The sequence below is a fragment of the Podospora pseudoanserina genome, chromosome 1, assembly GCF_035222485.1.
Source record: "Podospora pseudoanserina strain CBS 124.78 chromosome 1, whole genome shotgun sequence".
Lineage (NCBI taxonomy): Eukaryota > Fungi > Ascomycota > Sordariomycetes > Sordariales > Podosporaceae > Podospora > Podospora pseudoanserina.
The window spans coordinates 7,969,377-7,995,403 of record NC_085920.1 but is presented as its reverse complement, the minus strand read 5'-3'; the positions used below and the strand labels follow the sequence as shown (position 1 = coordinate 7,995,403).

Here is a 26,027-nt window from a genome sequence, read left to right as displayed (position 1 = left end):
GTAGGGCATGGGTACAAGGATAATACTTAGGAACCCGCCACGCATTTGGAACAATATCCTGAGGTCCTGCAGCAGTTCAACCAGAGGAAGGGATTGCCCACAACCTTTCGAATGTGTATTTGGGGCTGAATTTAGGATAGTTGGGGTGATGCGCACCTTAGTTTGTCAAGTTACTAGCAAACAGGGCAGATATTCATGTGTGCTTCATGTAATATCTACATAGGAGGGTTATTTTGTAAGCGTAGACTCTAGATGCGGAGTATAATCTTCTCCGTGAAAGGGCTAAAGGGTAAAATGAAGAAGGTCTCTCTAATCTTTGCCTGCCACTGCTTGACAATGTCTTACTATTTACTCCCACGTTGCAGGAAGCCAATACCATCGTAGCAAAAGCCGAGGAGCGCAGCCTGATTATACAGGGTATAAGGCGTGGGTGTCATGTTTCCCGATGGGCGTTGATGGTGCTGCCGCACTACGGATCGGCTTCTATCGTCTATCTTATAGTCTAAATATTATTATATACGTATAGTTCCCTCTCTCTACGCATAGCCTCGAGACCTAAAGAGGTGAATCCGATCGCTATCGCCCTACTCGTTCTTAGCTATTCGTGAGTAAAGTGGTTTGTTTATCTACGTTAGTTTATGGTCTTGGCGGTTTCTGTGGGTCGAGGGCGCGTGAAGGTTGGGTAATAAGGGGGGGGGGGTTAATAATAAAACTAGGCTAGAGTAGCTAAAGACCGGTATTTTATTGCGAAGTTTGGCTTCCGAGTTTTTGACGTTAATATGGGTGGGCTGTTGGCTCTTGTGGAAATGTTGTTGAGAGTATTGTCAGCAAGTAGCAAAACTTAACAAATTACTAGACTATAGTTTTCTATTTAGTTTGAACCTTTGCTTCTCTAGACTCATCGACTTCTTGTGCGTTTACTAAGACGGCGACACTTACTACGTAGCAACGAAGAGCCCACACCCAAAAGAGCCGCCAGGGAATACCAGCAAGATCTCAAACAACTAATTATATCCTACGATAGTTAAACACCTTAATCAAAGAGTATAGGACCTCGGATTGATACTAACCCACTATTTCCAGATCTTTTTGCTAAGCTAGCCGGACAGCATGCCAACGCCACGCCTCCTTCGAACCACTGCTGAGGCTAATTGCTATTGCTATACTATAATATTGCCACCTATACGGGAAGATATGCGTTATCTTTTGATACCAGATTGAAAATGTAAAGAGTTATTTGGTCTATACATGTATTCTGTACTGTACTCCACCCCCCCTTTGGTGGTAAATAAGAAAAAATAAATATAGGAGAGAAAGAAGATAAAGATCGAACAGTTCAACATTTCGAGGGAATGAAAATATTATAGTACGTCCCGAGTAATAACCAATGGCCATTTTGCACCCTTGTACGGCAGAAGCGTATGTATAATATTCCGGTGGCCACTATAATACATCCTTGTTATTGTAGGTAATCCAGCGCCTGTCTTGTCCTAACCCATACGCATAACACACCGGATTACCCAGTTGTTTTGATCTTTCCATGGTGGCTGCGGCTATTTGGAAACGCCCGATATTTATGTTAATATAAGCGCTGGCATGATCGAAAGATAGCTGGGTAGTAGCTGAACCAACAATTATCGTCTGTGTGCAGGATCCTGATGCCACATCCCAGATCCTTGATGGTGTTGTCACCTGAGTGTTCTCGAGGAGGTCTGGCGGCTTATGAGTGCTGGAGAGTGGTTGGCCGTCTGGGACTGGCCGGAAGTCGCACGCAAGATGAACTTCGACTTTGTTCCCGCGTAATATGGTCAGGATCTGACGTACTTTAGATCACCCTCACTTGCTCTGGAGAACTTTGACACGCCATGTCCTCCGTCAAGGCACTGGTGGGAACCATATTCTACTGATCATCACGATCCATACCCTGGCTCCTTTTCCACTATACAGACCACCCGTCGTTGGTGCTGGTCGTGCGTGCTATTAGGGGGGGACTCTTAACGGAATTCGTGTTGAATTGCCTGTTAATTGCAATTTATTCGGCCAAATGCACATGACAGGAGCATACTGTATTTATTTTAATACGCGAACTATTTTTAGTCGCGATAAATAATAACGATAAGGGAGTTGGCGCCAAAACAGATAATACTCCCCGGGAGAGCATTACTTAGCTTAGCATTTCTAGGAGCACAAGGCATCATAACCAAGTTGGAGGGGCGGAGGGAGGGGCCGGATAGGGGGGCCGGATGGAAGGGCCGGATGGAAGGGCGCAGAAATGCAACAAATAAGTGGCTTGACACTCCGTCGACCTTCCAAAAGGGCGGGAGGCGCTTATGTGACATTAAAACAGTAACGCGCTCGTCAGCTCCTGCATTGGCCAGGGCAGCTCAAGTGCCCCAGAGTCTCTTACACCGTTCACTTGTTTGGGGGCTGAGCTAAGACACCTAACTAGGAAAATAATGGTTCCTAACCTGACGAATGCCCATTCCCTTCCCCTCTCTCAAATCCTTCTTTCAAACCCTTCCTCCTTTCCTCCAAACCCTTCCTTCGCCAGAAGTAATGTTGTACGATGCGTTCCGTAGACGGTCTTCGTCTTGGTATGTTCGTTTCGGATTCATGGCAGGGCGTTCGCCTTGATGACAATCGGGGAAATCGGTCGGAAGTAATCGGGTTTGGTAAATGCTGAGCGAACGTCGGACCTGTGAGCTTAGAGCAAAAGTGGGAGGGAGTTCATGATGGTGCAGGCGTGCGGCTGGCCATCTCGAGGGAGGTAGCTGAGCAGGTGAGTGCGGGTCTTTTTGCGGGGACGGTTCAACGGCGTACGAGAATGTTATTTTGTGAATTCCTTGACGAAAGCGTTGAAGGAATTGTGTGCCAACATCTTATGGCCCTTCCGGGACTTATCCTTTCCTCCTCTTCGGCTCACCAAATGAGGTACCTAAAGTTACCGCTTGCTGCTCGGAATTACTCGACCGGCTGCCCCGCTCGTCAGGTATAGAAGCGCAGCTGGCATCTGACCGCATCAAGTTACCCAAATCCTGGGAAAGCCCAGTCCCCTCGGAAAGTGATGGGACATCAAAAGTTCAACTCCGACGGCAAGTGATTAATGACAGAACATACCGTTCATATAATCCACCTGTCGAATATCCATTTCGCATTGTAATACTTTCAAGAGACGATGATGGCACAATAGTGTGATGTTGTTGATGCTGGATGTGGTTACCGGAGTCAGTTTGTTAAAACAGCAACGCAATAAGTACAACAGCACGTGGGTCAAACCGTTTCAGTAGAAGCGATGACCAGATGTATTGTGTATACAGGTACAACTGAGCTTTGATGAGTTTCAACCAGGCTTCAGCGTCTGATAAAAACACGAGTATTTCTGACCATCATCAGACCAGGTGGCATCCAGACCACACCCTATTTATTTCCCTACAATCCCGAAACTCCGCATCGCCACTTGCATTTCTTCCATATGTCACCATCAGCAATACATCTCATCTGTCTTTTCAATTGGCATCCAGTTCCAGATCACCTCGGCTTGGTGCGGAGCAAGATGCATTGCATTTGGATCTAGATTTTTTGTTCCTCGGTCGGTGTCATTGAAAAGTATTTTAGACCACCTACAAGAGGGGGGGGAGGCGAGAGAATTATGGTTATGGTCTCGAGGCCAAACTAGCTCCGAACTCGACGACTTTTAGAACGTACTGGTGGCACTTTGATAAGACAGGAGATGTAGTTGTATGGCCAAATGTATTTGGGGACCCTATAGTTTCGGACAGCAGATCGTCATCAATTGGGTTTTTACATCTACTCTGGAGAGTGACCGGTTGATTATCTACTTGCGTTTATGGGCCTTTAGAGTTTTTGGTTAAAACATACACGAATCAAGCGCGAAAGCCGCCCTTGTCCAGGAATATCTTTGCCGTTGAGTTATCTGCGGCCTGTTTGACGTTTTGCCATGATTTATTAAGCCCCGCAGGGGCCCTTTGAAAAGACGTAAGCCGTGTAGGAAATATCTCAACCATTTGTTGGGATTCACTCCCTGCCGCGCTGGCCGAGGGTGTGGGCCGCGAGTCACATTCCATTTGTTATGCCGCACTGGTTGAAAACAAAAATTAACATGTCGGGCTGTATACAGAGAAAGAGGTAGATTCTTGGAGGCTGGAGTGTGAGGAAAGTGTGGGACAGTTGGAAGGAAGGGGTTGGAGGAAGAGGTTGGAGAAAGGGTTTGGAGGAAGGGTGTGGAAATAGGAAAAGGAAACTTTGTGTGGGAATCGGAGTACAGATTGCGCCATTTTGCTCGCCCACACTGGACCGACGACATGATTTCAAGAAGCAATGTCCACGCTGCATCGGAGATGAAACTTGTCTCATGGGGAATCAGAACTTCCCATTGAATATTGTGAGCGGTGAGCGCCTTTACATCAATGGAGGAGCTATATTCAACCAGAACATTTTCGACCCCAACAAGAGGCTCATTGCCTTACTGGACTTTGAAATATCAGGGTTTTTCTTGGGAGTCAAAGGGCAAGCTCGTCCACGGAAGCACCATACCCATTGGCAAAACTTCAGCGTTTTCTGTACTGAAACCTCCAGTGATTCCGAGAGTTCCATTACTGTTGTCACTCCTGATACCTCTGCAGTTTCAGAGGGGGAAGATGATTCGACACTTGTTTCTTTAGCACTTGGTCGCTGAATAGCAGGTCCGGTGTATAAACACGGATTTTGTAGCCGGTTTTCGAAGTCTGGTTATCCGGCTGGTTGCAGAGAGTTTGGGCAAGCCGGGCACGCGCAGGTATGTAGGTCGATTGCCGGCTCCGTATATTCCTCCTCTTCTTGCCCATCGGTACCAACATCCCAGGTCGGGTAGTCTTTCCGGTAAACTTGTCGGATGGTCTTTCCGCTGCCTCCTTAGCCGCAATCAACTTGGTGAGTTCTCAAACGGCATCCACAAGCTCTCGCAGGGCGGCTTCGTCGTCGGTGCTATCGGGGGACAAGGTAGCGAAGCGTCCCCATGCTTCATCGGCGGGAGCGGACGGGGTGTCGCGGATGGACGGCGTGGGGGAGGCTGGAAACGATATGGCGCTGGCTGGGAGTGAAGCCTAAGGTTAAACAGGTGGGAGTGAGTATGTATATCGGGATGTACGCGCACGCAGGCTAGCGTGGAACATAGTACCTCTCGCGGGATATCCATCCATCCAATCGGATGATAATCCAGCGTTCTTTGTGTCGTATGGACCGCAAACGACGATGCAGCTGGTGACACTTGGAATCTCTTCGGTGCCGAAAAGTCTAACACCTTTCATTGATCACCATCTGGTTGCCCAGCATTTGGAGGGCGAATTCAAGGGCCGGGAGAAACCTATGGTGTCGGTTTTTCTCCAACGATTCGCGTTGCTCCCAAGGAGTGCCCAAGTATGCATGGGACTGTTGCCAGTTGCCGGTCTGAAACTCGGAAAGTCTCCACGGCGGTGGATAGTGAGAGTGAGGGAAGCTATTGTCGGAGCCATTGTCTGAGCCGCCGTGTAAACTTGATGGCATCGTAGTTGTTTCCGCATCGAAGGCCGCAAAAAAGAAGAAGGGAGGCATGACTGCATGATTAAGAATCCCGATTGCGTGTTGCTGGTGTTGAAGCCAGGGGTAATGAGCGAGGAAGGCGCCTGGTGCCAGCAAACTGATGATATTTTAACAATGCCTGGGTGGATAGCAATGTGGTTGACTAGTTGTGTGAACGAGAGTCGGGTGAACCACTGGCAACTTTGCAGAGGATGCCAACGAGAGCTCCACCTGACGGGATGCCACTGGTGCTGCTTTCGGGTTTCAAAACACCAAAGAGAAGGACGATCGGGAAGGGACGACAAAGACCTCGTTGATGTCACAGAAATCAGCATGAAGGCTCGAGGGCCACACAATTTCCTCGTTCGAGATCGCTCTCTCCTGGCAGGCGAAACTGTTCTACGAAGTACCTTATGGATTTGCCATCTCCTGATGTTCTAAACATTGGTACCAATTGCACAACAGCCAAGAAGAGTAAGAATACTCACATCAACCAATCTACGCATTTGCGACTCCCGTTTCGCTCCGGAGGATTTTATCTCAGGATCTGCTACCTAAGATCTTCTAAACGGGGCTGCTGAAAGTCTCGCTGAGACGGGAAGCTTGGCGAGTTTGTTAGCGCATCATTTGACCATGTCGCAATCCGGTCACTGTCATCATCACTTCCACCAACTGTGTCATCTTTACGCCGGGATCTCCTGCCCTCCAGTACTTTGCTCCAGAGTCAATTACGCTTTCTGTTTCAGAGAGAAAAAGAAATCATTGTTTCCCACGGTGGCCTGCAGGTTGGCAGTCACGGCAGTATGGAGAGATTGACAAATGTGACAAACCAGCACCGCCCCGCACCTTCCCACTGGCTGTTTCCCCCATAATGTTGACATCATCACTATCATCATGACTGTGCTGCATCCTTCCGTTTTCGGCAACCCCAACCAAAAGCTTAGAGAATGGAGCAAACACTCCCTGGGTTTTCCGCCAGAAAGGTGGCTGACATGAGAGGGGGAAAAAGTATTTATTGACCTCCAATCACCCACTGCCATCTTCATTTTTCCACGCACCATCCGCTCTCTGAATCAAACATCCACAATCATCTCTCAATCCAACAACTAGTCTCACAACCTCTTTCTAGAGTCCCTACTCAATACACCAAACTAAAAATGGCCAGCAACAACCCCGGAAACTTTGCCAACCGGTATGTCCTCCCCTCTAGCTCTGCCCACGACCCCCCAGCCACCACACACACATGGCCAAACCTTAACCAATCTTCTTTTCTCCAGTCCCAAGGAGGAGGTGCGCGAGATTGCTTCCAAGGGTGGCAAGGCTAGCCACGGCGGAGGCGGCACTCAAGCTGCCAACGACGACTCCTCCTCTGGCAACAGCGGTACGGGCAACCAGGGCTTTGCCAGCATGGACCCCGAGAAGCAGGTATGTGTCTTGCCATTCTTTGCTATGCGTATTGCCATCAGACATGGCTGACTGTTTTTGTGCCACACAGCGTGAGATCGCTTCCAAGGGAGGCAAAGCCTCCTCCGGTAGCTTTGAGCCCGGTAGCGAGCGTGCCCGCGAGGCTGGCAGGAAGGGAGGACTCGCCAGTCATGGTGGCAATTCCGAGGAGTAGGGCGACAATTCTGATGGTCGCACTTTCATGATATGAAATGACATTTCTGATGGCGCAATTTGGCAGAGGACAATTGGGACTGTGTTTGTACAATAGGAAGCAGATAGTAACGTCGGGCTCCGGATTTGACTTCTACTTTCTATGAATATTCGCTCCGACATGGCTCATGACACGTTCTTCCAAAACAATATTATCGTCCTGGCTGTCATTTGTTTCTACATCTTGACATTGGTCAGGCAACAACTCCGCTGGGCTCAGCAAAACCAGGAAATTTAGGAAGAGCCAAAAGAACCGCCAGGAGCCAATCCCTTCATACAAAGCTGTTAAAATCATTGGTACTCAACGTGTAAAAACTGCAATGACAAAATGTCCTCCGTGACACAATGTCCTCCGTGACATCAAACATCTCAGCCACACGTGGCTGGTGTTCACGCCACCCCCTGAAACCACCACCAAATCTCACCAACAAGGGTAGAGAGGCTATTCAGACATCGTGAACAGTTCATGTAATTAAGGCAATCCCCGTAGTCTATGAAAAGACGAAAGGCAAATAATAGGGCAAGTAATAGTGATAATATATAGATTCTTCACCAATCGAGCAGGGCTACCCGTGAACTACTTCTAATGAGTACCTAGGTCGAGGTTGCCTTCTCCGTCACCACCGGCCCGCCGTCCATATCCTCGTTGACTTGAAGCATTGTTCAAAATGCTTAAGAACTAGATCCTCCACGTCTGCGCTGACCCAACAGGGCCCAGCGGTCCTTCGCTACAGACGACCGAGCCTGAGCGTTTGCTGGGGGCTGCTGAGCAAGAGGGTCGGCTCCAAACTTGACACACACACTCGAAGGTTTCAAACGTCCGAGGAAGACCGATGCGGCCTCCGCCTGAGCGTGAAAGCAGCAGAACCTGAACTCAATCTCATGCTTGGAGTCCCGATGCGAGGTAAGCTTGACTTCCTCCTCCTGATAGATGAAGTAGCGACTGAACAGAGCTCTGAGCTTCTTCACATCGACAAAGTCGGCAGGGCCCGAGATAATGAGAACGCGCGACTTGGTGCCCCGGGGATCTGACGGCGGTGACTTGACCTGGTTCCAGGAGACAATCGCCCGGATCCTGGTCGACCCATTGTAGAAAGAAAGACCGCCGCGGTGAATGAAGTTGTATACCGCCTCAGCCCCAGCGCGATCGAACATGATGAGCTTTGCCGCGGCCCCTGTCTGGCCCTTGTCGGCATTGGCAGGGATGATGTGGACTGACCAAACCCTCCCGAAAGGTCCATGGGGGGCGAGGGCTTTCAAGAGCTGAGCGGGGGTGACATCCGCAGGCAGCCGGGTGATGAACAAGCTGGTGTTCTCATTGTCGGAAACCATGCCGCGCTGGTTCTTGGGATTGTTCATATCGCCGCGGTAGTTGCGGGAGAACCCGCGACTCTCCCGCTCGTCCCCCAACGCTTGCTCGTCCGCCTGGTTACGGTTGGCTAAGGCCTTCATGGGGTGGAAAACTGTGGCGATACGTTCGTCGTCACTGAGCGCTATCTCATCAAAGGTAACGCGCTCGCTAGCGCGGCCAGCCCGGCTATCGGGACGGGAGCGGTTGGAGTTCATTTTGCTGAGCTGCCTGCGGAAATCGTCAGTAACTGGGTAGCTGCTACTGTTGAACGATTGATAAAAGACATCTGACTTACTTGGGATTCCTTGATTATGTTGATGACGGGGGAGTGATGGGTTGGTGTCGATGATCTTACGAGGGGGGAAGACCAAGGTAGTTTGGAACCCAGGTTGAGTTGTTCTGGGAAAGTGGAAGCAATCAAGAGTTTATTTGCGGTCAAAATCATATAGCTGTTGCGGGAGCAATCATGCCAACAGTGAATAGCGCGTTGGGAATTTGTCCCCACTAGGGAGCGAGACTAGCAGTGATATAACGCACAGTAGAAGTGAATTGAAGTGTTGGCTCGTGGCTGTCGAGGGTCTTCAAGAGCAAGTTCAACAAGCCAAGAGCAGGAAGAAGGTCTTCTGGTCCGAATTCACCACAACCATCACTCTTTGAAGCCCCGTGATGATCAGTCATCCGCAGCGAATACCTGGCGTGTTGAGTGTCAGCCGTTACTTCGAAGCTGTTGAGTGAGTGGACCGAATTGTACTGCTCTAATGGCTGGTTACAGCCTTCCAATATTCCAACTAGCATATTCCCCAGTGATGAGATTGTATTTTCGGCAATTGCAGCAACGATGACCACCAGCGTTTAGATCCGCGTTGTATTCCTTGTCCTGCCTTTGCCTCGGGCACATCCCAAAACAGCGAGATTCGAAAGGCTTCCACCAGGGCTCTAAAAGAGCAAAATCGTCACACAGGGCAATTGAAAACTGTGTTTGACGATAGTCACGATGGTTCTTCATTATGCTACTATACGTAGTTGGGCGCCCCTATCTCTGACTGTTTCCTTCTGTCGTTCTTGGCTGGTGACGACATGTCGAAAACAATTCATCAGGCCCCAGCTCTTCTGTCTGTATCCGCCTAAGGTCTGCCCCCTTGATGTGGATCCATGTTCGGCTTTCCTGTCTCAAGCAGTTGTTTCTATTTGTCACCACCCTGCCATATTTCACCATAACCAAGGACTCTGGGCTTGCTTTCACCCCTGAGAAGAGATATGGTGAAATATCAACAGAAGACTTTCTCAGAACCATCACTTGGATGTACAGCCCTAGAATTCCTACCCCAAGTATGCACCACACTAATAATAATGGCAGTCTGCAGGTTGCGCTGCTCGCTTCAGACTGACCAAGTCGGTGGCTTTTGGCGAAACATGTTTCATTGCAACAAAAGTTGCGGCTTACACATAAATCCACGTATCAACCACTTCCTTGAACCTGAGCATGGTTTACCTTTAAAATTTGATGTTGACAAAATACCCTCACTTCAAGACGGATGTTGCACTAAGATACTTATGCATTCCCAGTGTTCCTTGCACATAATTTGATACTGACAATGACTGCGGCAAAGGGCTTGCCATATACCCCCACTGGCTGAACTCCGACCTAGACTCCCCCACTCCAAAAATCACTTTTTGTCCGAAGTCCTTTCAGATGTGATTCCGAAACTCCGCAACGCCTCCCTTGGGACCGATGCAAGATAAGCATGCGGCGGGAATGCCTCTGGAAGTAAGTGCGTGTCAATTCTTAACTTTCTGATATATTTTGGGATGTATACGAACCACGCTGCGTCAATGGCCACAGCCAACCGCCAACTGCCATGGGCAGCCATGACACGTCGCCAATCGTAAGAGAGATGGTGGCTGATGGTGTCTTTTACCTTCGCTTTCCAAGTTTGCTGGCGAGTTAAGCCACACATTCAACACTTGCGATCTCAACCCTCACAAAGGCGGCTTCAGAATTTTGTATCGACATCTCGGTATGGGATTTCGGGATCGGTGTCTCCCGCCGCACCAGTATGCGGATGGAGCTTTCCCAGCAACCAGATCTGCATTCGGGGACGTCACCAGGCTTGCAATGAAAGTGGGCTTGGCATCAAAGCATAAAACTGTCAACCCTCAGACGAACTGACGAGCCCATGACGTTCATCCAGTGAGAACAGACGTGTCCAAGCGCATTTAAAGTAGTGCTATCACTGAAGTTCGTTCTCTCTTTTTCTAACTATTCCTCCTCTCACTGTTTCCCGCATCAAGCTTGTTCTGCTCTCGCCAGCAATCCACAATGGCCCCCGATATCCCCAAGGAGCAGAAGGCTCAGGTCATCACGGCCGATGGCGGTGCAGTCTCCCCTCAAGTCTTCTCCATTACCAGATGTTCACACGCTAACAAAAGGCGCCAGTGATGACGTTAAAAACCATCCCCGTCCCCACTCCGGGCCCCCAAGAAATCCTGATCCATATTCTGTACTCGGGCGTCTGCCACACCGACCTCCACGCCCTCAACAACGACTGGCCCCTGCCCCGCAAGACCCCCCTGGTGGGCGGTCACGAAGGCGCCGGCGTCGTGGTGGCCAAAGGAAGCCTGGTTGCTTCGGGCCAGGGCGTCGATGTCGGAGACTACGTGGGGATCCCCTGGCTCAACTCCACCTGCCACCACTGCACCTTTTGCATGCAAGCTCAGGAGATGCTTTGCAGCGAGGCGCAGCTCTCGGGGTACACGGTCGATGGCAGCTTCCAGCAGTACGCTGTCGCCAACGCCTCGCATGTGGCCAAGTTCCCCAAGGATAAAGGGGTTGAGTTGGACGCTGCTGCGCCCATCCTGTGTGCCGGTCTGACGGTCTACACTGGGCTCAAGCAGAGCGAGGCCCGGCCGGGGCAGTATGTGGCCATTGTGGGCGCGGGTGGTGGTTTGGGAAGTTTGGCGACACAGTACGCCAAGGCTATGGGCCTACACGTCATTGCTATTGACGGGGGTCCGGAAAAGGGGGAGAGCTGCAAGAAGTTGGGGGCCGAGGTGTATGTGGATTATTTGAAGAGCAAAGACCTGGTGGCGGATGTCAAGGCGGCCACGGCGGATGGGCTGGGACCGCATGGGGTTTTGCTACTGGCCCCGATGGAGAAGCCGTTTCAACAGGCGACCGGGTATGTGAGATCTCATGGGACGGTGGTTTGTATTGGCATGCCAGCGGGTGCCAAGGTGAGCATGCCGGTGTTCGACACCGTGGTGAGGATGGTGCAGGTGAAGGGGTCTTATGTTGGGAACAGACAGGATATGGTGGAGGCGATAGACTTCTTCCTCCGTGGGCTGGTGAGGGCACCGGTCAAAGTGGTGGGTATGAGCGAGCTCGGTGGTGTGTTTGATGCCATGAGGGAGAACAAAGTGGTGGGAAGGTATGTACTGGATACCAGTCGGTAAGCCGGAGGTAACGAGGTCTCTCACAAACGCGTGGAGTGTCACAAGTTTCAATAAAACGCAGTTCGGTGGAGACTCAATGCTGGCCTCTGAATTCTGTGTGTGTCGCCTCTGGGGAAAAGGGAGACTTCTGTAAGGCTGTAATACAGTAATGTGTGGAGATGGGAGGACAAGGTTAACTATAAAGTATCTCAGTTATAGCTCAGACGTTGCCATTTATGACCATACAACAACAACCCCGTGTTCCTGCTTATATCTTCAACTGTCCCTTGGGCGTGCACGCCAACCACCCTGTTGATAAATGACAACATCTTTGGGGATCCAGCATTGCCACCCTGCTGAACATTTGTGAGGCCAGCACCGACCCCAGCAAAACTTTTCAAACATGCCTATAGGGGCATGTATGGAGGTGAAGCGTGGACCGTGCTGGTCCATTCCAGCATCCCTCCTACACAAAATCCCAACTTGTTCCCCGCCCTCAACCGGCCCCCATTTCCAAGCAGAAATCTCACGACCCCCACAATCTTCCCCACAGCGACCTCGACCTCGACCGCGTCCTGTCCGGGGCCGGTAGTTTGTACGAGGCGCCGTTGTCGTCTTCGTCTTCGGATGAGGATGAGGATGAGCTGGAGGAGCTGTTTCGATCATGGTTTTGGGCTGAAGGTTGAGGCTCTGGGGCTGGGGAGGGGGATGGAGAGGGCGAGATGGTGATGACTTTGAGGTTTGGGTCTTGCAGTTGTAGGGAACGCTGGCGGTTGAGGGTTGGGCTGGCGGGTGGGATGGTGGTGCTTGTCCTTCGAGCGGTGGCCGGAAGATGTCGTGTGGGGGTGCTGCTGATTGGGGGGCTGACGAGGCTGTTGTTCTCGATGGTAGTTTTGAGAGGCGGTGGGCTGGGAAGGAGGGGCGTCTTGACTTGGGGATTTGAAGAGGCGGGAGACTCGTGGGTGTTCGGACTTGTGGGTGCGGGATGATTTGCTTTGGACTCTCCAGTGCCACCCGTACGCTCTTGGTCCTGTATTGGGTTTGACAGCAGCGTGGGAGGAACAGGAACCCCTAGTGTGTCGATTTCCCAAAGTAAGTGCTGTGCTGTGCGTTTCTCAGGTGACTTTGAGCCAACGACAGGAGCAGCACTTCCGCACCTAGGCTTCAGTATTGATGATGGTATCACAGGCCGAGGGTTGCGCCTGAGCGGTACAGGCAACGGCGGTACAGACCTTCCCTCAAGACCAGGTGGGTTAATCTTGTCCAGAACCTTGGTCGTGGAATTCAAGTCGGTTGGCACGGGACCTGGGTGCAAGATTGTTTCGACATATTCTATTTCTTTCGCGTTTAGTGGACTGGTTTGTGGCTTTTTAGGGGTTTGATATATGAATCTTCTCCGTGAAAGAGTTGGAATGTGTCCAGAGGCAGTGTGAGATGGTTGGTGTGAGGTAGTGAGTATGTCGGGTGGGTTTGACCTCTGTTTTGAGGTCGTAGCGGCAGTACTAGATGGTTGAAGAGTCGTGAGTATGTCGGGGGAGTCTGACCTCGATGTTTTCGAGGTTCTCTTCGGTTTCATACTGGCGGCAGTTCTGAGAATCGACTTAAGCTTAGGCCCCGTTGGGGCACTCATGGTTTTTGTAGTAAGCGTAGCTTGTGTCTTTTGCCTTTTGGGTATTTGGTCTTCGCCATCGGAGGAAGACGTTATGGACACATTCGAAGAGGACACTGATTCCGAGTGTCCCGATTGAGCTTTTGTCCTCTATAGTAAAATTGTTAATATTGACTGTTGATCGTTGGGCTTCATTTTGTTCACCTACATCCCTTGCTTCCTTTGCCGTTCTCCTTGTTTTCAAATTGGGAGTTTTGGAGGGATCTGGTGATGTGTTCTTTCTTTTCTGATTCTTCTGGCGAGAACCAGCTTTTCTGCCTCGACGTCTTGGTACGGGTGGCGTTGAGCTCTCTGCTTCCACTGCGCTTTCTTCTTGTCGGTTTTTGGAAGAGCCTCTCCGTGTTTTGAAGGGACCCTTTGTAATCCGTTTTGATGTTCTTTCCGGCGTTCCTCTCGTTCTAGAAGACGCCCTCTGAGCCTTTGTGGCTCGTGTGGAAATGCCCCCCCTTGAGCGACTTCGAGAGGTGCTCCGTCTCGCCGCGCTGTTTTCTCTTCCTCTTCCGTCATCACCGCCATCTTGTACCCTGAACGTTGTCAGTCGAATGTGTAAAAGTCCCTGTGGCTCCACCGCCGAGTCAAAGCGCGACCCTATCGCATCACCCTCTGTGATCAGGATATCACCATGCGTTAAATCAGCAGTCAAATATGTCGGGATCTCATTGCGAGGCCGTGATTGACCATCAGAACTGTCCAGTATCTCCCGCCTCTGCTTTTCGTATTCACCGCGCGACATTTTTCTTCCCTTGAGTTGTTGTAGAGCCTCGAAGTGCTTCGTCTCTGGTGATGGGGAGCCATCTAGCACCCGTCCTGCCTGAGTGTGGTTCCAGTAATCAGGGCTGTATCGCCATCTCATTCTCACCGGGCTTCCCAAGCACAGGGTTGCCGTCACGTCTCCGGCTCTGTTATATCCAGCAGGCTTGAAATATTCCTTTTGTTCACCGCCCACGTACGCGGTGACTGTCAACAACCAGGGGTCCTGGGTATTTTCTGTACGCTTCACCGTCGTATCCTGTATATCCTCCTCCAACAGCTCTGTGAGTATTTCAAGCACCGTTTGAACAGACGCGGGTGCATTTTCCAAAGGGACCACCGGATAAAATGCACTCGGCTCCCCTTTCTCTCCAAAGCTGATCTCGTATCTGTTGATCCTGGTGCCTGTGAATCTATTCGATGCTGTATGGCGCTGGAGATCAAGGCGGCTTCCGTGATTGGCCTCCCAGATGATACTGTTGAATAGATCGTCGAATATCGTGCCTGGGGTAGCCGTACGGGGGGGTCGGGACTTGAGGAGCTTGATCACGCTTCCACCGGGCATTTCATGCTTAAACTCAATGAAAGTAATCCCGTGGCTGATGAATTCCCGCTCAAGGTTTCGGGGATCGTGGAGGCTGTGAAATGGATGTCTGGCTTGAGTGAAACCTCTTGATCGTTCTTTCAAGAGGTTTTGGAGTTCTGGTATATCGACAGTCAGAGAGACGGCGTGACCGCACCCGTATGGTCCTTCACAGATCCACGACGCCCAGTGGAATCGCGAAACACATTTCCTGCATTTAGGGCAGACTGACCCCTTTCGCATGTCAGTTGGCTGTGTTGGGCGTCTGAGTCGGTTGGATCCGAAGTCAAGGCCTGCCTCGCCGGCTGATGCTACCCTCTCAAGCAGCCAATGCGTGGAGAATACAACATCCTCGGCCAAAACCTCCCCGTTTTCTGCCGTTGAGAATTTCTCACATCGCGGGTTGGCGCACACCCAGACTTTGTATCTTTTCGGTGATGGTTCTCCACATTCTTCGCAAACTCTGCTGCGTGTGGGTTTTCGGTCGCTGATAATTTGCACCTGACGTTGCTTTTGATCTCGATAGCGAGCCGAGGCGATATTGTTGGCCTTCCACCACGGTGGTTGAAGGAACTGCCGTCTCTGGTACCGGGCCATCGTCACTGTGGCATCTCCACCTTCTTGATACTCATGCCAGAGATCAGTTAGAACATATTCTCCGAGCACCGCGTATCTGCATGGCTTGGCGGGTGCTATTCGGAGGTGTAGATTGTCGGAATTGGATCCTTGAAAATAGAGAATTTGCAGCTTAGCTTTACAGTGCATCAACAAAGTTGGGTCGTGAGGGTTAGATTGGCATTTACCAAGAATCAGCCCAACAGGGCTCTGCTCATCTTTGGCTCTTTGTGCCGCCTCCAGCCTGGATGTGGATTGTCGTATGTAGCCAGAATTGGTAATGTCACCGCCGGCATCGAGTTTTATGATGACTATATCGTCGTCAAAGTGGCTGTGTTCCCCCTCGCGGCCATCAAGCAATACCCCACGTATTATTCTGTTATGTTGATAGATCCCCTGTTGCGCTTGCCTAAAGAAAGGAAGACTTTCAATCAGATCCGTCCTGTTTGCTGCCCATGCTGGCGCTAGACCTCTAGGGTCAACCGTAGTTTGGCCATCATCATCATCGGGACTATTATTAGCATTGCGAGTGTCCTCTTTTGGTGGCATGATGAGCAACAATACATCTATCTTGCGGGGTTCGAGAAAAGACGGTGAAGGCCAAACAACCACCAAAACAGGTTGAATATGAACATTTTGGCAGCAAACAACGATTCGGGTTGAAGGAGCTTGGCCGGAAGCTCAGAACAAAGAAACGACATTTCTTGCCGCATTCACCACAAGACTCTTCCCCTTTCCGGGACCCACGGGCTAGTACCTAATTCCGCTAGATTCTCCTCGCACACAGGAAGCAATTAAATAGTGTTTTGTTTGTGTCAAAACCCCTCGGGTGCGCTATGGCCTTGCGTGCTGGAGTTGATCTGGGCACTGGGTAGAATATGATGAGGCATCGACGATATCGCAAAATTGATGCGCAGGGTCTCCGCCCCGGATTATGCAAGTGGACGCAGATGACTGGCTGCAGGTTGTATGGAGATCGCGGCGATGATGATTGGGCGCGCCGTATCTGGGGGATGGACTGGGGTTGGATCGAGACTCGGGGATAATCTTGACCCTGGCCATCCTTCAATGTCACCCAGCTGCTAGATTACGGGGGAGGAGGGCAGAGGTGGGCGCTGTCACTCGCACCACTTGGACCAACCACAAAGCTGGCTGCTGTGTTCGATTGGGAGGGGCGTTATCCTTTTTATCAAGTACAACACAGGGCACATTGAATGGATCCCCTCCACCTCCTCGTAAAATCCACGAGAGTAGTTGTCCTGTATGTCCCGTAATAAAATGACGATATAGTGTGACCAAATGCCGGCAGGCAGCAGCAAAAGTTGAGACAGGAGGGGGTTGTCGACGGAGTCTTTTCCGATTCGAAGCAGCAACGCTGGGCTGGAAGCTAGAGAGCTGGTAGCTGCAGCCTGGAGAGAATTTGGTGGCAGCATGTCAGTTTGCCCGTTCATGTTTGCTTTTCCACCCCCACCTGTCCCGGTCGCCCGCTACGCTACGACCCACCGACTGCATCCATCCGCGAGGCAGTATGTACTCCGTACCCCATTTCAGACCAGATCACCCACCTGGGCCAACCCATCAAATTTGCAATGATGTGGACGGACAAGAAAAAAGAAAGAAAAACCGAGTAGGCACCGCCGATTGACATGCCGACCGCTCAGTCCGATTGGACTGCACCTCTGGCTTTGCTGTGGCATGTTTCTGAACTATTAACACCAGCCGCATAACCCTCTGCCACTCAGCGGTTTTGTGTCTCGCGGCGTACCCCTCATCTGCCGAACCTGTCCCTCCACGATGCAGTGCAGATGCGAGGGGGTGTAGGGACGACACCCATCAGCATAAAAAAAGACATTACCCCCTAGCTGGCTGCTCTCTTGCTACCCATCATCACCACTTCGGATCCATCTTCTTGGAAACCCCAATACTCATCTGCAACAGCCCTCAAGCTTACGATCCCTCCATCAATCAATCATGGGTTCAATCCCAACCGTGCCCGACATCACATCAGTGCACATCGTTTTTCAACGACATGCCGAATCGGTTGCCGAGGTACCGACAAATCTCGACTACCCGCCACTAGAGAGTCTGGAGGACCTGGAACACATCGTCGAGAAGAGGAGAGAGACCGTGAGGACGAGTTTCTTCTTGCCGGATGGTTTGACGAACGCGGGGGCGCAGACCTGCCTGGATTACAACAAGGATGTGCCCGGGAAGCTAGACAATGTCTACTTGTTGGTCTCGTCGCCATGCACAAGGACGATAGAGACCATTCAAGGTCTCTGCCCATCCTTCCAGCTCGTGGGCCCCTTCCATGCCCCTCAGGGCGAGCCTCCTATGAACCCCAGGGTGCCAGAGCTTGAGAAGAGCATCTACGTCCATCCCGGCCTTATGGAAGCGTCGACAAGACCATCGGACATACCCGGAATACCGACTGTTCGCGAGAACGCCCCTTCGCGACAGTCGGTAACATTTTTGAGACTCAAGGGCGGCACGGATGAAGATGCTCTTACCATTCTCAATGAGCAGGAGGTGGATATTACCCGGATGGTTTGGCCAGAGGGTGTCGAGAACAGATGGCAGACGGATGAAGATCGGACCTGTGCTGTTACCGACATCCCGGATCTTGCCAGCATTGACCAGGCAGTGAAGGAGGCTCGGATCTGGCTCCGGGAGTGGGCCGCCAAAGTCCTGTCGGTTCATCAAGCACAAGGGAGGCATGACACCCCACGGATTGTAGTCTGCACTCACGGCGGCATACTCAACTTTGTCACCCAGGAGTGGCGAACCCAACTGGAGCAAAGGCCTTCAGATGGGAAGTGGGAGCTTCGATCTCCCACAGTGCTCGACCACCTCGACGCAACGGTATGGACCTTCGAGTCGGCAACGGATGAGGAGGCGATGTTGAAGGAGTTTCCCCAGTCCGAGGCAAGATACTATGCCCGCACACTCGGTCAATACTACCACCATCTGGGCGACGACCCCAGCCAACTTTACTTGGATGTAGATGGATCAGTTGTCGACCAAAGGGCTCTCCAATTCGAAGAGATCCAGGAAATATCGGCAGAGGTGCGCGATTTTGGAGAGAGGTGGTGGACGACGTTGAGGATTCTCGCCAACTGGACGGGACTTGAAAACAGTCAAGCTGAGGAAGACTCACTGGAGTGGGTTTAATCATAATACGGGGGGGTCATCATGTCGTGATATTTTGGTGGTGAAAGATTACAGAATGAGCGTCCTTTTTTTTCCTGGGCTGGCAACTTTGATTTAAAGGTACTTGGTCATATCCCCTTCGCATCCCAAATCTACCTACCTACTTAATGTTTCTATGTCGTGGTCAAGATCTACTGGGCCAGATTGTACTATCGTCAGCACCCCTATTTGACCCCTTTCCCGAGCTCCACAGCTATTAAGTTGACCAGGTGACAAACGGGCAGATCAGGCAGGGCATTGATGATGTATCCACCACAATGTGGATTTTCTGGCTTATGAAAGATGAGCAAAAAATAAAAAGTTTTGATCGTTTGGACGGGCTGGGAATCGAACCCAGGACCTTTCGCATACACTGAAGCATGCTAAGCGAACGCTCTACCAACTGAGCCACACGCCCTCTATGATTGGATGGTTTGTCTGAGCGGTAGATCACAACGTGATGGTGGTGTGATGTGTTGCATGGAAGAAACCCTAACGCCACCACTCCGGAAGATGGCCCAGTTCCACCGATGAGTTGCTTTTTGCAAATGATTTTTTGTGAGACTTGCATCGCAGCAAGCGGTGGTTGCTATCCGAAACATATCTGCCGATCTTGGCTTCTCGCAAGACCATGGCTTTTCCACTCTACTGGCCAGCCTGCATGAAACACGGTTCGCAGATGGCCAGTGGCAGCGGTCCACCGAAAGACGGAGCTGATCCCGTGGAGAGAAAAAGGAGTGTTGAATTTGAATATCTTGACTTGAGCCGCTACCGAGCGTGCTGGCTTACTTTCTGGCTTGGCCACTCCAAAGTCGGTATCTCCAGGCAAGAGATGAGGCTTCGTAAGTTACAAAGCGTCTGCGAATACCCCATGATCAATATCGAATGATTATCGTCCGCCAAGAGGACCACAACTTCTTGCCTTGAGAAGATTTCAATTGTTGAGCAGCGAGCTTTTCCTATGTTTTCTGCGGTGCAAGGCGGCCACAGAACCAACTCAAAAGAGCCCACTTCAGCCCACATACAGTTCCCGTCAACCATCAAAACAGGTGTCTGTCTACCTGCCAACAAAATTGCCCCCGAAACCTTCCCGACTGCTCAGACCTAAGACCCTATCCGTCTCGTTAGCCGCCACTAGTTTTACATTGCGTGGAAGCCACCAACCATATCAAAGCCTGGTTTCAATCGTCCTACCGCTCAGGCCCAAGTACCATTGGCTGACGGTGAGCTACATCAACGGGACCGCAGAGTGAAAATTACGTGTCAGTCTTTGGGTATCAATATGCCGAACCGATGGGGTGCACAACTGCTTCTTGTGTCTCACAATCTGAGTTCGGGACTGGCGCAGGAAATGTAAAAGAGCAAATCGATTGCGTCAGGGAAATGTCACCTGTCAACTTTGGCCGACGGCTGATATCAACCAATCATCGGATTTGAATTATCCGGACGATGGTGGTGGTGCTGTTCCGGGGCTGAGAGAATCAAGAGCCCAGCCCGTTTTACTATGGTCATAAGTCATAATTATCGAACAATGGTCGAGTTACGTAAGGTTCCAACTATAGAGCTTTCTTTCAGGTGGCGCCGTATCCGTTATAGGAATGAATACCAGGTATCTTTGAGATACTAGGTAATCTCAGCCCTCCCTGAAGATAATAACGAATCAGAAGGCGGAGAACTCAGCCGAATGGCAAGAACGATGAACCAAAGCCTCGGGTTTACGTCTTTACGTCTGCAGGTCTCACCACCATCTTTTCGGCTCACGGCCAGCCGAAAGGAAAAGGCACGATACCTGAGCCACCTTTCCATCATTCTTTACGTCCGATTGCGTTTTCCAAGTCGCGCAGTGTCATACACAATCAGCCATTACATTTTCTACTCGAATCTTACTGGCACCAGTTGACACCCTCATTCCACCCACTTCACCCAACTAAAGAATTCTCGCTGTTTGTTCAGAGATCAATGCACTAACGACATGCTCAGCCAGCATCAGAATAAGCCAAGTCATTGTGATAGAGATGATGTACTTCAGCTGTGGCCAAATAACCTTATTTGTCAAAGACAGACTCACAATAGGTAATGAGCCAAATACGAGTTCAGGTCCTGCCATCTCTTTTCCACCACCGGAGCACTGCCTTCAACCTGCTTTGTTCACAAGATCCGAAATGAACAAGCCACACAGCGAGAGCCGACAGTTCATCCAGCGTTTCTGTATAAGCTAGCAGGCAGGGCACGAGGAACGCCGAAAGCAGATGATTCGGGCGTCGTATCATGAGCAGGTATCCAATTTTGCTGTCAAGTATCCAAAAGTGTCATGACTTCAGCCCTAGGCTCATTATGGCAGTGTAAACGAACAACGATGAGATTCTTTTCTTAGTACTCAGGTCGATTGCCGTCATGTGAGATGAGGCCAAACAATATTTGGAAGTCTCTCTCAGTCTATAAAGAGTCTCTGAACTCGACGGAACCCCATCCATCCGTCACTCATACAAATCTCTCGACCTCAAAAGTTAGCAACCAGCCTGGCGCCTCAAGATGCTTCACAACAAGATCTTGCTCGCCCTCTTCATGGGAGGGGCCAGCTGTACCCGTATCTATGTGAACACGACAACTACCACCCATGTTACCGCCACCCACGACCCTACCCCTCGACCAAGCTACCCTGTGTGCCGCAATGGTACCCATTGTGGTGGAGTCTGTGGTGATGGGTAAGTGCTTGAAATTTGATCCTTCGGACTTGGACATGACTAACCCTTCACCTTGTGCAGGATGGTCCAGTTGCCCTATGAGCAGTGCGATCTCGGCCCAGAGCTCAACGGAGCACCCAACTCTGGCTGCTCCAAGGACTGCAAGAAGGTTCCCTGCTGCGGTGATGGGATGGTGGCATTCCCCGAGGAATGCGATCTGGGCCATCGCAATGGTGAGTTCAACTCCGGTTGCTCCAAAGATTGCAAGAAGGTCTCTTGTTGTGGTGATGGACATGTCGACTGGCCCGAGGAGTGCGATCTTGGATCTCTCAATGGTGAGCTCAATTCGGGCTGCACCGACGACTGCAAAAAGGCCCCTGTCTGCGGCAACGGGTACATCGATCCTGGCGAGGAGTGCGATGCCGGGCCAAGAAACGGAGCCTACGACAGCGGCTGTTCAGATAACTGCACCGTCTGTGGCTACTGCGGTGATGGCATTCTGGATGCTCCTGAAGAGGAGTGTGACCTTGGTTGGCAATTCAACGGTGCCCCTGGATCCAAGTGCTCTGCCAACTGCACCAAGCTTGACGTACCCTGGCCACCAACATGCGGCAATGGCGTCGTCGACCCAGGAGAGCAATGCGATTACGGCTCGCTTAATGGTAGCCCTGGCTGCAAGTGCACAACCAACTGCACTTGGGTCAAGGGGCCCATCTGTGGCAACGGCATCACCGAGAATCCCGAGGAGTGTGATGACGGTGATCTCAACGGTACTCCCTCGTCCAAGTGCACCAGCACCTGCAGGTTCAAAGAGCCCTGCTACCCTCCGAATCCATCAGTCTGCGGAAACGGCATTGTTGAGCACCCGGAAGAGTGCGACTACGGCTACCTCAACGGCACCCCCAGCTCCAACTGCACAAAGACCTGCACCAACATAACTCGCTGCACGTCCTCTTGCCCAAAGCCAACGTGCGGCGACGGTCGCATTGACTACCCCCTGGGAGAGGAGTGCGACGACGGCGAGGCCAACAACGGAAAGGATTACTCCTCCTGCACGGCTGACTGCAAGCGCAAGAGCAAGCCCAGCACGTGTGCTACCTGCAACCCGAACCCATTCTTCAACAAGTGCACCATCACAACGTCTTGCATCTCTACTCCGTTTGGGCTGGAGAAGAATTACTGTGCTTGCCGGGCTGGGTACAGAGCTTCTGGCCTGGCGGCTACCGATCCGAGACAGTTTAGACTTCCTGGGTTCGTGGGACAGGAATACAGGGTGTTTGTTGCGCCGGGGGTGGAGTGTGATCAGCTTTGTGATAGCCCTCACCCGGGACCGGATAGTTGCAGAGAGGTTCCTGTGAGGGCTGATTGTGCGTAGATTTCTGGGGATGGTTAAGAGTGTGGTGAGTGCGATGAAGCACCCGGGGGGTGAGAGATGGGAGTGAGGAGGTTCCGTTACCTATCTAGGTACTTTGGCCTTTCTTGTGTTGTTTCAGCTTTGCTTTCGTTTGGATAGAAGATGGTATTTCTTTGATGAGTTTGTTTGTTAGTCTCTTAGCTCTGAATTTACTTAACCTTGACTCTGATATATGTCAGCTGCTGCTACTGGCGCCTTACAGCTTTGCGCCTTTGCTATTTCTCCGAAAAAGCTCTACTACCCAGTCGCTAGACTCTTATTCTCCATTGGGCTTGAAGTCTTCGGTCAGGTTCTGTAAATGTTGATGAACGTTTTGCAGGGCCCTGCTGTTTTTCTGAAGCTGGGGACTCAAAGCAGCTTTTCTTTTGTCAGACACTGTCATCAGTTCAATTACATGCCTCAAATTGACTGCCTGGGTTCTAAACTCAACGATTAACAATTTATTTCCATCCAGGACCCTGCAAGATATCTGCTACCCTGAACCCTCCCTCTGGCTGAAGTCAATCGACTTCATCATTTGAAGCCGTTCTAGACCAATATCCGACATACCTGACTTATATCCTAACCTCACATTTGCAAATATATCTTGTAAGTCGTCTTTTTAGATAGCCTGTGGAAATTACATCACTTAGGTACTTGAGCTTTACTTCACAAAAGACGTGAGTACCCATGGCGGTCAAGGTCGGGGTGTCTCCGAACAACCGTCAACACATCGTTCTGAACCTCTTGCCAACGCTTCAAGTACCGCTTGGGTACATCAATCCCCGGGCCAGCCCCGAAATTCTAGCTCGAGGTGCCGGTTCTTGCTGCTTGACGAGGCGCCACATCCGCTTTTTGGTGAGGCTGAACCCCGTGGCGATGTCCAGGCACCCAACGTAGCTCCACACTACAGCCAAGCTCGTACAATCGGTGCGACAGGTGAATGATCTCGCCAATTATTGGCTGTAGGACTGCCCAGATGGACCTCTGTGTTGGCCAAGTCCTGACCCTTTTGCAGGTATTCCAAATCGCTAGCTGGTTACCGCATGTAAATGCAGATTCGGTTAAAAGCTTCTCACGAAAGTGTTTCTTGGTAATTCTCTATATTTGTCAACAATAGCAAAGCGGTTGTCAAGTGCTAGATTTGAACCATCGTTGTTTGTTGGCTTGCTACTCTGGTCAGGGCTAGGGTCACTAACAGCAGTGATGTTCAAAGTGGATTGCATTGCTACCGAATTTTACCCACGCTTGACATTTGTGGGGAATTGAGAACCAATTCGAACCCCGCCATGGATCGATAAGCAGACTGCTTATCAAGCAGGCAAAGTGCTGGAAAAAGTTGTGGTAAATATTACCCCACCATCCCACCAGTCTTCAAGCATCGAGTTAGCTACCAATTCCTTTTTTTTTAACTTCACGAATCACTGCTCACCATATCCGTTAGAGCTAAGCTTCCACAAACATGTCATCCTCGAAGCCATACCAACACCCTGCCGACGATGACGACTCGGAGCCCGAGATGATCGCCGAGGACGATGTCCAGGAGGTTGTTGACGATATGGACGGGGATGAAGATGTCCCCATGGACTCGGACGATGAGGAGCAAGGCGAAGAACTAGTGCTGGAGAACGACGGTATCGCCTACTTTGACCAGCACAAGGATTCAGTCTTTGCGATCGCTCAACATCCAGTACACCCACATTTGATTGCGACAGGTGGTTCCGAGGGCGACGCCGATGATGCCCCAGGAAAAGGCTACGTTATCGACATCTCTGCCGCCTCGTCAAAGCCAGTCCTCCCCCCAAGCTACAACTCAGACCCTAGCTCCGCTGGGGCGTGGCAACCGACCGAACTTCAGCCCCTGTTCGCCATCGATGGACACACAGACAGCATCAATGCGCTGACATTCACTCTACCACGCGGTGACTTCTTGGTCAGTGGCGGCATGGACGGGCGGTTGCGCGTGTACGCTGTAGGAGTTCCCAGCACCGGGACAGGTGCTCAGTTCAAGTACGTCGGCGAGTCACAAGAAACAGAAGAAGTCAACTGGGTATCGCCTTGCCCATCCGCCGCCCATCCGAACACCATCGCCTTGGGCGCCTCCGACGGCTCCGTCTGGGTCTTCACCATTGACCCAGCTGCCGATCCTTCCAACCCAATCCAGATCGTCCAGTCCTACTTCCTCCACACAGCATCCTGCACAGCAGGCGCCTGGTCTTCCGACGGCCTTCTCCTCGCCACCGTCAGCGAGGACAGCTCCCTCCACGTTTTCGACGTCTTTGGCGAAGCGGCTGCTAAGAACCTCGTCACCGATAACGGTCAAACAGTTGTGTCTCTTGCGGACGCGGATCAACGCTTCTTCGTCGAGGGTGGCCTCTACTCCGTCGCCATTTCCCCCTCTGGTGGGCTCGTGGCCGTCGGTGGCGCCCAGGGTGCCATCAGGGTCGTCGGTCTCCCTCGCCTCTCCGCTCAGCCTGCTTCGCGAACCACACAACGTGCCGTCCCCGTCCAACGAGGCCCCGCCGGCCGCAGAGCTGCTCCTTCCAACTCGTCCAACGCGCAAAGCGATCCTTCCGCCGGTGCTGGCGTCGTTCTGGCTGCGTTGAACGTACAATCAGACGGCATCGAGTCCCTGTCTTTTTCGCCGCAACAGCCTCTCCTCGCTGCTGGCTCAGTAGACGGCAGCATTGCCATCTTTGATGCCGCGAGGTCGTTCCAAGTAAGGAAACACATCCGCGGTGCCCACGAGGGGGAGTCTGTTGTCAAGGTAGACTTTGTCCGGGCTGCCACTGGCGCGACTGCCGGTTGGCTCCTGACGTCGTGCGGTTTGGACGGCGTGGTGAGACGGTGGGACATGCGCGGCGCGACCGCTACCCAGGAGGCTGTCGCTGCTGGGCTAACGGCTGGTTTGATCAAGGAGTGGAAGGGTCACAGAGGTGGTGGTGAGGGAGGTGGTGTTTTGGGTTTTGTGCAGGGCGCTGATGGTGAGAGGGTTGTCACAGCGGGTGATGACTCCGTGGTGCTGGTTTTCGAGGCCTAAACGCAAAAGGCCCATCTGATTGGTGTTAAGTATGAGTTCAAGATATCCATGGGGAGTTAGTTGTCAATAGATAGGACAGAGTTGCATATTGGGAGCGGTCATTTTTCAT

The 26,027-nt window shown here is 51.4% G+C and overlaps 7 protein-coding genes and 1 non-coding gene across 8 annotated transcripts; 5 read left to right on the top strand and 3 right to left on the bottom strand.

Annotated features, from left to right (window-relative positions):
• Nucleotides 1-5,945: 5,945 nt before the first annotated feature.
• Nucleotides 5,946-7,313, top strand: QC764_122370 (uncharacterized protein). The gene is made up of 3 exons (XM_062943472.1): nt 5,946-6,748; nt 6,834-6,981; nt 7,052-7,313. Exons 1-3 carry the CDS (start codon nt 6,714-6,716, stop codon nt 7,172-7,174), a joined length of 306 nt encoding a protein of 101 aa, XP_062806595.1. The 5' UTR covers nt 5,946-6,713; the 3' UTR covers nt 7,175-7,313.
• A 571-nt stretch (nt 7,314-7,884) lies between these two features.
• Nucleotides 7,885-9,118, bottom strand: QC764_122360 (uncharacterized protein; the record flags this gene model as incomplete). The annotated part of the gene is made up of 2 exons (XM_062943471.1): nt 8,859-9,118; nt 7,885-8,787 (listed from the first exon to the last, which is right to left on the bottom strand). Exons 1-2 carry the CDS (start codon nt 9,006-9,008, stop codon nt 7,885-7,887), a joined length of 1,053 nt encoding a protein of 350 aa, XP_062806594.1. The 5' UTR covers nt 9,009-9,118.
• Nucleotides 9,119-10,652: 1,534 nt separating this feature from the next.
• Nucleotides 10,653-12,273, top strand: ADH1_1 (alcohol dehydrogenase). Its single transcript, XM_062943470.1, has 2 exons — nt 10,653-10,938; nt 11,001-12,273. Exons 1-2 carry the CDS (start codon nt 10,884-10,886, stop codon nt 12,014-12,016), a joined length of 1,071 nt encoding a protein of 356 aa, XP_062806593.1. The 5' UTR covers nt 10,653-10,883; the 3' UTR covers nt 12,017-12,273.
• Nucleotides 12,100-16,747, bottom strand: QC764_122340 (uncharacterized protein). The gene is made up of 2 exons (XM_062943469.1): nt 13,813-16,747; nt 12,100-13,754 (listed from the first exon to the last, which is right to left on the bottom strand). The coding sequence occupies exons 1-2, from the start codon at nt 16,159-16,161 to the stop codon at nt 12,522-12,524; spliced, it is 3,582 nt and encodes a 1,193-aa protein (XP_062806592.1). The 5' UTR covers nt 16,162-16,747; the 3' UTR covers nt 12,100-12,521.
• Nucleotides 16,748-17,583: 836 nt separating this feature from the next.
• On the top strand, nt 17,584-18,783 carry QC764_122330 (uncharacterized protein; the record flags this gene model as incomplete). The annotated part of the gene is made up of 1 exon (XM_062943468.1): nt 17,584-18,783. The coding sequence occupies one exon, from the start codon at nt 17,584-17,586 to the stop codon at nt 18,781-18,783; it is 1,200 nt and encodes a 399-aa protein (XP_062806591.1).
• A 351-nt stretch (nt 18,784-19,134) lies between these two features.
• Nucleotides 19,135-19,219, bottom strand: QC764_0026150. The gene has a single exon. It is a non-coding gene; the product is annotated as a tRNA-Ala (tRNA).
• A 1,127-nt stretch (nt 19,220-20,346) lies between these two features.
• Nucleotides 20,347-23,070, top strand: QC764_122320 (uncharacterized protein). Its single transcript, XM_062943467.1, has 2 exons — nt 20,347-21,506; nt 21,567-23,070. Exons 1-2 carry the CDS (start codon nt 21,334-21,336, stop codon nt 22,858-22,860), a joined length of 1,467 nt encoding a protein of 488 aa, XP_062806590.1. The 5' UTR covers nt 20,347-21,333; the 3' UTR covers nt 22,861-23,070.
• A 1,270-nt stretch (nt 23,071-24,340) lies between these two features.
• Nucleotides 24,341-25,918, top strand: SQT1 (60S ribosomal subunit assembly or modification protein; the record flags this gene model as incomplete). The annotated part of the gene is made up of 1 exon (XM_062943466.1): nt 24,341-25,918. The coding sequence occupies one exon, from the start codon at nt 24,341-24,343 to the stop codon at nt 25,916-25,918; it is 1,578 nt and encodes a 525-aa protein (XP_062806589.1).
• Nucleotides 25,919-26,027: the final 109 nt, after the last annotated feature.

What these genes read in the sequence shown, in the direction of transcription:
- ADH1_1 (XM_062943470.1), top strand. Translation starts at nt 10,884, where the DNA reads ATGGCCCCCGATATCCCCAAGGAGCAGAAGGCTCAGGTCATCACGGCC. An exon ending in GGTCATCACGGCCGATGGCG is followed by an intron (nt 10,939 to 11,000) that starts GTGCAGTCTCCC and finishes AAAAGGCGCCAG; the next exon opens with TGATGACGTTAAAAACCATC.
- QC764_122340 (XM_062943469.1), bottom strand. Translation starts at nt 16,161, where the DNA reads ATGCCACCAAAAGAGGACACTCGCAATGCTAATAATAGTCCCGATGAT. An exon ending in CGGCAAAGGAAGCAAGGGAT is followed by an intron (nt 13,755 to 13,812) that starts GTAGGTGAACAA and finishes ATTTTACTATAG; the next exon opens with AGGACAAAAGCTCAATCGGG.
- QC764_122370 (XM_062943472.1), top strand. Translation starts at nt 6,714, where the DNA reads ATGGCCAGCAACAACCCCGGAAACTTTGCCAACCG. An exon ending in CCCGGAAACTTTGCCAACCG is followed by an intron (nt 6,749 to 6,833) that starts GTATGTCCTCCC and finishes TCTTTTCTCCAG; the next exon opens with TCCCAAGGAGGAGGTGCGCG. An exon ending in GCATGGACCCCGAGAAGCAG is followed by an intron (nt 6,982 to 7,051) that starts GTATGTGTCTTG and finishes TGTGCCACACAG; the next exon opens with CGTGAGATCGCTTCCAAGGG.
- QC764_122320 (XM_062943467.1), top strand. Translation starts at nt 21,334, where the DNA reads ATGCTTCACAACAAGATCTTGCTCGCCCTCTTCATGGGAGGGGCCAGC. An exon ending in GGTGGAGTCTGTGGTGATGG is followed by an intron (nt 21,507 to 21,566) that starts GTAAGTGCTTGA and finishes CACCTTGTGCAG; the next exon opens with GATGGTCCAGTTGCCCTATG.